General features: G+C 38.4%; 1 protein-coding gene and 1 long non-coding RNA gene across 6 annotated transcripts in view; both read right to left on the bottom strand.

Annotated features, from left to right (window-relative positions):
* The window catches only part of ME2 (malic enzyme 2), a 58028-nt gene that overhangs the window by 9144 nt on the left and 37918 nt on the right, over positions 1 to 10966 (bottom strand). For all 5 annotated transcript variants that reach the window (NM_001076814.1, XM_024984204.2, XM_024984206.2 and 2 more), the window contains 1 exon segment: positions 6013 to 6115. In NM_001076814.1, the coding sequence (NP_001070282.1) occupies positions 6013 to 6115 (103 nt within the window).
* LOC132343788 (uncharacterized) lies at positions 810 to 6003 on the bottom strand. The gene is made up of 2 exons (XR_009492747.1): positions 1657 to 6003; positions 810 to 1115 (listed from the first exon to the last, which is right to left on the bottom strand). It is a non-coding gene; the product is annotated as an uncharacterized lncRNA (long non-coding RNA).

Below are 10966 nucleotides of genomic sequence, written 5' to 3'. Positions count from 1 at the left end.
CTCTTCTGATTGACTTTTAGTTTTGCAGATCACGGACTCATTCCTGTGGCAAACAAATATTTAGCTTTCTGGCACATTTCCAGCCTTCTTCCCAATAGAGTTAGAGAATAATTTTGGTTGAATCAATATTCAGTGTTTATATTATTATGACTTCCTTCTTAAGTGCTATTAACAGTGTATTAACACTGTATCTTAACTTTTCCTCTTCTGCATAACTTTATTTCTCTCAAAGTTACTGTCTTTTTTGCTTTTCCTTTGATTTTTGAGTACTAAAAATTATTTCATGCTGAGACATTCATTTAGTTGTCTCAATCATCTAGCAATTTCAACAACCTCACATTTCTCTCGTTTCACCCCCAGAATAAATCTGCTGAAGCTCCAATCTGGCCTCGTTGCTCTCCATCCTGGATATGGAGCTATTCCCGGAAACTCTTCACCTTCATACAGATTCCCTTTGCTTCTAAGTTGAGTCCATTTCCTAAATCTCACTTCTTCCTAGTATTTTTGTTCCTCTCTCTCTTTTTTTTTTTTGTAGGCTATACTCTCCAGTGTTTTCTAAAGAACAGTACATGGGAGATACATTTTTTTAAATCTTGCATTTTTGAAGAGCTCTCACTGGTCCTTCAACACACATGCACACGCACACTTTTACTACCTTCCACTTATTTGATAGTTTGTCTGGGTTTAGAATTCTAGTTTGGAAGTAATTTTCCTTCAGAATTGTGACACATTATTTCAATACTTTCCAGCTTCCAGCATTGTTGTTGATAAGTCTGGTGACAATGTGATTCCAGATACGTTTCCTGTGATTATCTTTTTTTTTTTTTTTGCATCTCTGGAATGACATAGGATCTTTTTTTTTTTTTTCTTTTGTATCTAATGTTCTGTAATTTCACAATGATGTGCCTTGAGGTATGTTACTCTCACCCACCATATCTGGCATGTGGTAGGTGGGCCCTTTCCATCTGGAAATCTGGATCTGGGGAAATGTTAACAGTCTTCGATAATTTCCTTCCCTCCTTTTTTCTTTTCTCTCCTTGAAATTTCTTGGGGGCAAGATCTGTTGTCTTCTTATATTGTTTTGTCTGTTTCATGTTCCCTTTCCTCTTTCTTGCCTTTGGAATTAAAAAAAAAATCATTTTACTTTCTTCCCTCATATTCTCTTATCATAGCTTAGAAGTTTCTCCTAGCTTTCTAGTGGTTATCCTCAAATTTGTAACATACATCCTGATTAAAAGTTCCATGCTAATTTTTAATTTACCCTCCTGCCAGGCAATGGAAGTATCTCCTTAACAGTTTAACTCTGTGTAACCAATAAGCTCTTATTATTGTGTATTTTGTCTATGTATTTTTCAAAATCCCATATATCATTATTGCTTTCCCCTATATATATGACATTCCTTTTGTTTAACTCAAATAATCACAGCTTTTTTACTCTTCATTCTTTCCTACATCTCTGCACTTCTAGCTGGAATTATATTTCCTTTGTCTAAGGAATATTCTTTAGAATTTACTCTACATTTTTACATGTCTGCAGATAGACGGTGAAAACTTTTTTTTCCCCCTTCTAAAAAGTCTTCATTGTTTTCATTCTTGAAAGTTCTTTACACTGTGTAACGAGTTAAGCTTAACAAGTATTTTGTAAAAGCCACTTACACAGATCACTCCACTGCCTTCTGACATCTTGCTGCTGTTGAGGAGTCAGTTGTTGGTCTAACAATTGTTCCTTTGAAGGAAACCTTTTTGTTCTGGCTGCATGCATAGTCTTCTCTTTGTTGTCATTTTCTGAAGCCTCATGATGATGTCCCTAGATGTGGATTTCACCGAGCTTCCTGAATATTGTGTATTGATGTCCTTTGTCAGGTCTAAGAAAGTCTCAGCCATGAAGTCTGTAAATATTGCCTCTTCTTCATTCTTACTCTCAGCTTCCTCTGGACCTCAATTAAATGTACCTCAATTAATATGTTAATATAATTATTAATATATCTTTTTTTTTGTCTCTTGATTGTTTCTTCTGGTCTATCTTCCAGTTTATTAATTTTCTTTGGTCTAATCTCTATAAGCCTCATTAACTGAGTTAACATTGTATTTTTCAATTCTAGAATTTAGTGTTACTTGGCTGAATGCTTTTATCTCAAACATAAGTTATTTGTTTCAGAGCATTTGTCTGATATCTAGAGTTCCAGAGGGTTATTTGTTATTGTATCTGTTACTTTTGGCTTGTATCTGTTACTTTTGGCTTATGTTTGTCTTGTCTCTTCATGTGCCTCATTTCTTTTTTATTTCTTAACTGGGGTTGAATTTGAAGATTTATTTGTAAGAGTAACTTGAGGAGCAGGATACTGTTGTCTTGTACCAGAGAAGATCTCTCTTTGTTTCTGCTGAGCACTTCTGGGCACTGGCAGGCCAAAACAAACGCTTGAGGTTTTACAGGTAACTTCAAGGGTAAACTATCCCCACACTCCAAAGTACAGTCCTTCAGGGTTTCAGCCTAGAGGAGGAGATGGTTCACTAGCAGCCCACCCTCCACAGGCGCCAGACTCCAACTCTTGTCCTCGCTCGCTGACAAGCACAGCTTTACCTCTCGGCCACTTTTTCCTCATTAGGAAACCTCAGTCCCTTTTCAGGTTTTATTTCTGTTGTTCATCCAATTATAACTATTACAGCACACAATTCAAACAGAGCCTTAAGTTTTTACTTGCTTCATGAACATTCTTTTGGCCAATCTTGTTTTTAAATCCATTTTAACCTCTGCTACCAAGTCATTTTTTATGTCTATATTTATAGTCCTAATAACTGTTATTGCTAAGTTTGGACAGGGAAGTGTTATATAAAAGTAATCAACTGTCAAGTGCTCTATTGGTCAAATGCAATATTAAAAATGGCTTTGGTAAGTCAACAGAAAAGTATTCATGTTTTTAAGGCTTTATGCTAGAGAAATAATGTCGGATGGGACAGACTGATTTTGAACATTATGAGTTCTAGAAAGAGATAGTCAATGATGGGAGAATTTCTGTTACAGATGCTATCTCTCAAGAGACAAGCAGAGTGGAACTCTAAGACAATCACAACTACATGGGTGAAGAGGAGGAAAGAGCACCAGGATATTCACAGGTCCCCAATCTTTATTTTAACAAGAGTTATAACAACACGCTGCCTTGATGCCAGCCTTTGCATGCTATAGCTCTACCTGTCATGAAGTCTTACAGCTGGCTGCGGCTGCTCAGGGAGAGCCCACAAGGAAAAGACACAAGTACAAAGAAACTTATGCCAAGCCACTAGTTCACTATGCATGATTCTTTCATTAAAACAAGTAAATGAAGGATCGCCAGAAACTGCTGGAAAATAAAACAACACAAAGGAAGAAATATTTAAAAGAGTCTTACTAACTCTAGGAAGAGAGCTGAAAGGACACTGCTAGCTTTAAAAAGAAAAGTGGCCATTAACGAGTTATTCTATGAATAGAAGGTTACTGGGAATAAAAAAAAATAATATTTGACCCTACTGAGTTGATATGATATTAAGCAATTATCGTTTATTTTCTTTGATGTGATACCAGTACTATGGTTATCTTTAAGTAAAAAAATGTTTTCACTTTTTTAGTGACACATACAGAAGTACTTATTAATGAAATTATATGATGTCTCTGATTTGCTTTAAAATAACCCAGTGAAGGTGGAATGGGTGGGAATATAGATTAAATATATCAGCTGCTGCTGCTGCTAAGTCGCTTCAGTCGTTCTGACTCTCTGTGACCCCAGAGACAGCAGCCCACCAGGCTTCCCCGTCCCTGGGATTCTCCAGGCAAGAACACCGGAGTGGGTTGCCATTTCCTTCTCCAATACATGAAAGTGAAAAGTGAAAGTGAAGTCGCTCAGTTGTGTCCGACTCTTAGCGACCCCATGGACTGCAGCCTACCAGGCTCCTCCATCCATGGGATTTTCCAGGCAAGAGTACTGGAGTGGGGTGCCATTGCCTTCTCCAATATATCAGCTACCAGTTGATAACTGCCAAAAGGTGGGAGAAGGCAACACGGGACTTCATTCTTCCCTCTACTTTTGTATATGCTTGAAATTTTCCATAATAAAAAGAAAGAAGACTGTTGAAACAAAACATATACTAGAAGTGCTAAAAACCAAAATAGATACAGATGAATGAATGAACACCACAGAAATCCCCAATATTACAGAACAAAAAAGATAAGAGGCAAAAACATGAATAAAATTTACAAGTCAAGGACAACAGAGGGATTTGACCATGGTTGTCTAACCCAAGTTCCATAAGGAAAAAACAGAAATAATGGATGGAAATTAATGGGGGAAAATAAAAACAGAAAAAAAAATCCTTTGGAAAAGAAGATACAGTAAATTGGCCCACTTGCAGACATGCATGATAAATGGAAATAAAGCCCAAACCTGAATGCATTTTACCAATCTTTCAGAAATCCTAAAGAGAAACAGAACACTGAAACATTTTCAGGGACACAAAACTAGTATGTACAATGGAATGAGAATCTCATCAACACCAGATTTTCTGTCAGCAACACTGGCCACTAAAAGTGAATGGAGAAATGTTTTCAAAGGTCTGACAAAATGACTTTGAGGGAATTTCCTGGTAGTCCAGTGGTTAGTAGTCAGTGCTCTCACTGCTGGGGCCCTGGGTTCGATCCCTGGTCAGGGAAGTGAACTAAGACCCAGCTAGCCACACGGCACAACTAAAAAGAAGAAGACTTTGAATCTGCAAATCTTCACCCAACCAACAGAGAAAAAAATGAAGACATTTCATATACATAAAAACTCAGTTTTCATCCACGCTTTATTAAAAACAAAAACTTATTCAAAGATGTATTCCATAGGGAAGGAAATGGCAATTTACTCCAGTATTCTCGTCTGGGAAACTCCATGGATAGAGGAGCCTGGTAGGCTACAGTCCATGGGATCACAAAAGAGTAGGACACAACTTAGCAACTGAACAACAACAAAGGAATTTAAAAGAAAACCAAGTGGAATTTAAATAGCTCAGGCTAACATCAGCAAAGGAATAGTGTACATGGGCAAGAGAACCACCACAGAAATGATTTACTGTGGGGTAGGATTAGATGAAATGAAGCAAGCAAGCAAGAAATTAAAGGAGGATTCATTACACCTGACACTTAAAAGACTTTGAATGTCAAAAATTTTGTGATATAGAATTGCATGTTCTACTGTATTTATCAAACCACACTCTTGTTTAGACATGAATAACATATCATCAGTTAATTTCAGAATCAATCCAAAGACAAAACATGGAAAACAACAAAATACAGTGTAAATTTCAAGAATTTCTCTACAACAGAAATATTAACTAACTATAGCTGAGAGATGAAATAAGAGATAAGGAAGCTAAATACCAGATTTTTTTTTCATTTTTCACTGTGGCAAGCTAATAAAACTATCTTAAATTGCTTACAAAAGCTCTTTTAAGTTCATTATGTAGAGATAAAGCTGACTACTAGGAAAACTAAAAGTAGTAACAGAAATTGAGAGTAGAGACAAAGGAAGGTAATAGGAGGTATGTGTGGACTGTTACTTAGATGTCATAGTTGGAAGTTCACATGTATCAGTCTAGAGTTAGAAGAATCAAGGTAAGGGGAGATACGTGTGCCAGTCATGACGGTAACCATCACAAAGACTCAAAGGAAACCACAGTGGTTATAGCTTGTAGGTATGATAAGGAGGTATCAAGGGGAGATAAACACAGTTAATTAATTTTTTAACATTCTGTTCCTTTTGCATTTTTATGAACCATGTACTATTTTGTTTCTGTAATAAAAACAAATTTAATGAACAGTATGATTAAATAAATTTTCAGGGGAAATAGAGCACAACGGATTTGCTTAATTCCTTGACTTTTCCTGTACATTTGTAGCAAAATCCTGTAAATACTATTGTTTTTCAAATATTAATTTCTAAAGAATTTCAAGAAGAATTTTACTGTAACTAATGAGTACTCTAACATAATGATGGCACTTACCTGGAAAAATATATACATTGTTTCCTTGGCCTGGTGTAAAGACTTGCCCATCACTGAGTTTCACTGGCTCAAACGGACTGCCACTGGCAAACAAACACCTTCCCTGTTGAGAAATGAAATAATCTCAATTTTGTCACTTTATGTAGACTAGACAATTAAGGTGAATGAAAACAAAATTAAAATCTGTAGTAGATCAACATATTACCTGCAAAAGGCACAATTTACTTTATTTTTTTTAATTTTTTTTAAATTTTATTTTATTTTTAAACTTTAAAATATTGTATTAGTTTTGCCATATATCGAAATGAATCTGCCACAGGTATACATGTGTTCCCCATCCTTTTATTAAAATCCTTATTAGAATGAGGTTTGTTATATGCACAGCATACATTCAAATAAAGTTGAAAAATGTCCATTAATAAATTCAAAACCTGACACTCCTCTTTCCTTTAAAACTTTAAAAATGTAGATGGTAAGAAAATATCATCCCTAATAATAAATGAGGACTACTATAAACATCTGTGAATGAGGGGGGAACATCAAAAATTATATCACTACCATTTACTGCACATCTGCTGTTTTTGGCTCTGTACCAGGTGCTTTATATGTGTTGCTGCTGCTGCTGCTGCTGCTAAGTCGATTCAGTCATGTCCGATTCTGTGCAACCCCATAGACGGCAGCCCACCAGGCTCCCCCGTCCCTGGGATTCTCCAAGCAAGAACACTGGAGTGGGTTGCTATTTCCTTCTCCAGTGCATGGAAGTGAGAAGTGAAAGTGAAGTCGCTCAGTCATGTCCGACTCCTAGCGACCCAGTGGACTGCAGCCTACCAGGCTCCTCCATCCATAGGATTTTCCAGGCAAGAGTACTGGAGTGGGTTGCCATTGCCTTCTCCGTTATATGTGTTAACTCAGTTAATTTAACCCACACAAAAGGCTTGTAAGATTATCATCTCATTTCACTAATATGTATTTTTTAAAAAATCTCAGAAAGCTAAGGCTTAAATATTTCCAAATACTTTGTAAAAAGTCACGTATCACAACTGTAGCCATTAACCTTGAACCTAGGTTTTCATAACTCTAAAACGCATGGTTTTTCTATTATGCTACAATGCCCCCAGTTTATAAAAAAGGCATATGGTGTAACCAGTCACTCCAAAAATATATGGCATGTTGTCTTCTAAAGAAAAGGAAGTCTCCAAAATTGTTGTATCCATCAATTTTAGTACTGTGCTCTGAAATGTCATGTAATACATTAAAAGTGAAAGTGAAGTTGTTCAGTCATGTCCAACTCTTTGTGACCTCATGGACTATAGCCTACCAGGCTCCTCTGTCCATGGGATTTTCCAGGCAAGAATACTGGAGTGGGTTGCCATTTCCTTCTCCAAGGAATCTTCCCGATCCAGGGATCGAACCCGGGTCTCCCATATTGTACGCAGATGCTTTACCGACTGAGCCACCAGGGAAGTCCATAATATGTTAAGTGTTTAGATAATGCTTTGTCTGCTTCTCCCTACATCAAAAGATGTGCACTGGGCTTCCCAGGTGGCACAGTGGTAAAGAATCCACCTGCCAATGCAAGAGGTGCAAGAGACGTGGGGTGAACCCCTGGGTGGGGACGATTTCCCTGGAGGAGGGAATGGCAACCCATTCCACTATTCTTGCCTGGGAAATTCCATGGACAGAGGGGCCTAGTGGGCTACAGTCCACGGGGTTGCAAAGAGTCGGACATGACAGCACGAGCACATGCAAATATGTGTATTATACCAAGAGTGAGTGTCCTTTGAAAGACAGTAGACCCTAGTGGATTTAGTACTCAAGAATTTGACCCTTTGGACACTCTGAAGATCTACTATGTATAGTAATTATTACTTTTACAAGACATACTTGCAGTTTCAAAATGATCTTAGGTTTAGGTACAGAAACAAGTCAACTGCGCCAGTGGTGGGCCCAGGTGACTGTCTTGGACTTACAAATCCAGACAGCTGTAGCCAGTCCCATTCTCTACCTGTTCTAAGTACAGCTTTATTTGTGACAAAAAATTTTTTCTTTGAAGATTTACGTTGTGAAAGTGAAAGTCGCTCAGTCGTGTCTGACTCTTTGTGACCCCATGGACTATACAGTCCATGGAATTCTCCAGGCCAGAATACTGGAGTGGGTAGCTTTTCCCTTCTCCAGGGCATCTTCCTAACCCAGTGATGGAACCCAGGTCTCCCACATTGCAGGTGGATCCTTTACCAGCTGAGCCACAGGGAAGCCAGATTAAGGGTTAGTTCATGGCTAATGCCATGTGTGTTACCACAATGTGTGTAATATAGGTTATCTTTGTGCCACCATTAATTTTAATAGATTTATTAAGTGGGCTATACAATATAGCTCTTCATGGGGAAAATGTTATGTCCTCATGGCATCAGTAAATTTGGAGATTTAGAAAGATCTTGGGCATCTTCTCTAGAATGGCAAGATTCAACTGTAGTTCATCTTCTCCAGGCCATCCTTTTAAAATTCTTCTTTCATAATCAACCTATAGTGGCAAGAACTTATTAACAGAAGTCTCATTCTGAAGTCCATGTTCAGTAGAAGTTCTTTGTTCTAGGAGCAACTAACTGACCAATAAAATATGAAAAAAAATTTTTTAAGAATTTTTCTCACTCAGCAGCAGAGGGAGTGAGAGTAACACCAAAACATCCCTCCACCAAAAACAAAAAAAAACATCTTTGCAGCCAAAGATGGAGAAGCTCTATACAGTCAGCAAAAACAAGACCAGGAGCTGACTGTGGCTCACATTATGAACTCCTTATTGCCAAATTCAGACTTAAATTGAAGAAAGTAGGGAAAACCACTAGACCATTCAGGTATGACCTAAATCAAATCCCTTATGATTATACAGTGGAAGTGAGAAATAGATTTAAGGGCCTAGATCTGATAGATAGAGTGCCTGATGAACTATGGAACGAGGTTTGTGACACTGTACAGGAGACAGGGATCAAGACCATCCCCATGGAAAAGAAATGCAAAAAAGCAAAATGGCTGTCTAGGGAGGCCTTACAAATAGCTGTGAAAAGAAGAGAAGCAAAAAGCAAAGGAGAAAAGGAAAGATATATGCATCTGAATGCAGAGTTCCAAAGAACAGCAAGAAGAGATAAGAAAGCCTTCTTGAGCAATCAATGCAAAGAAATAGAGGAAAACAACAGAATGGGAAAGACTAGAGATCTCTTCAAGAAAATTAGAGATACCAAGAGAACATTTCATGCAAAGATGGGCTCAATAAAGGACAGAAATGGTATGGACCTAACAGAAGCAGAAGATATTAAGAAGAGGTGGCAAGAATACACAGAAGAACTATACAAAAAAGATCTTCATGACCCAGATAATCACGATGGTGTGATCACTGACCTACAGCCAGACACCCTGGAATGTGAAGTCAAGTGGGCCTTAGAAAGCATCACTATGAACAAAGCTAGTGGAGGTGATGGAATTCCAGTTGAGCTATTCCAAATCCTGAAAGATGATGCTGTGAAAGTGCTGCACTCAATATGCCAGCAAATTTGGAAAACTCAGCAGTGGCCACAGGACTGGAAAAGGTCAGTTTTCATTCCAATCCCAAAGAAAGGCAATGCCAAAGAATGCTCAAACGACTGCACAATTGCACTCATGTCACACGCTAGTAAAGTAATGCTCAAAATTCTCCAAGCCAGGCTTCAGCAATATGTGAACCGTGAACTTCCTGATGTTCAAGCTGGTTTTAGAAAGGGCAGAGGAATCAGAGATCAAATTGCCAACATCCGCTGGATCATGGAAAAAGCAAGAGAGTTCCAGAAAAACATCTATTTCTGCTTTATTGACTATGCCAAAGCCTTTGACTGTGTGGATCACAATAAACTGTAGAAAATTCTGAAAGAGATGGGAATACCAGAACACCTGATCTGCCTCTTGAGAAATTTGTATGCAGGTCAGGAAGCAACAGTTAGAACTGGACATGGAACAACAGACTGGTTCCAAATAGGAAAAAGAGTACGTCAAGGCTGTATATTGTCATCCTGTTATTTAACTTATATGCAGAGTACATCATGAGAAACGCTGGACTGGAATAAACACAAGCTGGAATCAATAACCTCAGATATGCAGATGACACCACCCTTATGGCAGAAAGTGAAGAGGAACTAAAAAGCCTCTTAATGAAAGTGAAAGTGGAGAGTGAAAAAGCTGGCTTAAAGCTCAACATTCAGAAAACGAAAATCATGGCATCTGGCCCCATCACTTCATGGGAAATAGATGGGGAAACAGTGGAAACAGTGTCAGACTTTATTTTTCTGGGCTCCAAAATCACTGCAGATGGTGACTGCAAGCCATGAAATTAAAAGACGCTTACTCCTTGGAAGGAAAGTTATTACCAACTTAGACAGCATATTAAAAAGCAGAGACATTACTTTGCCAACAAAGGTCCATCTAGTCAAGGCTATGGTTTTTCCTGTGGTCATGTATGGATGTGAGAGCTGGACTGTGAAGAAGGCTGAGCGCTGAATAATTGATGCTTTTGAACTGTGGTGTTGGAGAAGACTCTTGAGAGTCCCTTGGACTGCAAGGAGATCCAACCAGTCCATTCTGAAGGAGATCAGCCCTGGGGTTTCTTTAGAAGGAATGATGCTAAAGCTGAAACTCCAGTACTTTGGCCACCTCATGTGAAGAGTTGACTGACTGGAAAAGACTCTGGTGCTGGGAGGGATTGGGGGCAGGAGGAGAAGGGGACGACAGAGGATGAGATGGCTGGATGGCATCACTGACTTGATGGATGTTGAATCTGGGTGAACTCCGGGAGTTGGTGATGGACAGGGAGGCCTGGCATGCTGCGATTCATGGGGTCGCAAAGAGTCGGACATGACTGAGTGACTGAACTGAATTGACAAATATATATATCGTTATTTTATGTAACACTAAGGCAAAATTTATATAAAAA

The sequence above is a fragment of the Bos taurus genome, chromosome 24 (assembly GCF_002263795.3).
Source record: "Bos taurus isolate L1 Dominette 01449 registration number 42190680 breed Hereford chromosome 24, ARS-UCD2.0, whole genome shotgun sequence".
NCBI classification, from domain to species: domain Eukaryota; kingdom Metazoa; phylum Chordata; class Mammalia; order Artiodactyla; family Bovidae; genus Bos; species Bos taurus.
This window is presented reverse-complemented; position numbering and strand designations above follow the sequence as displayed.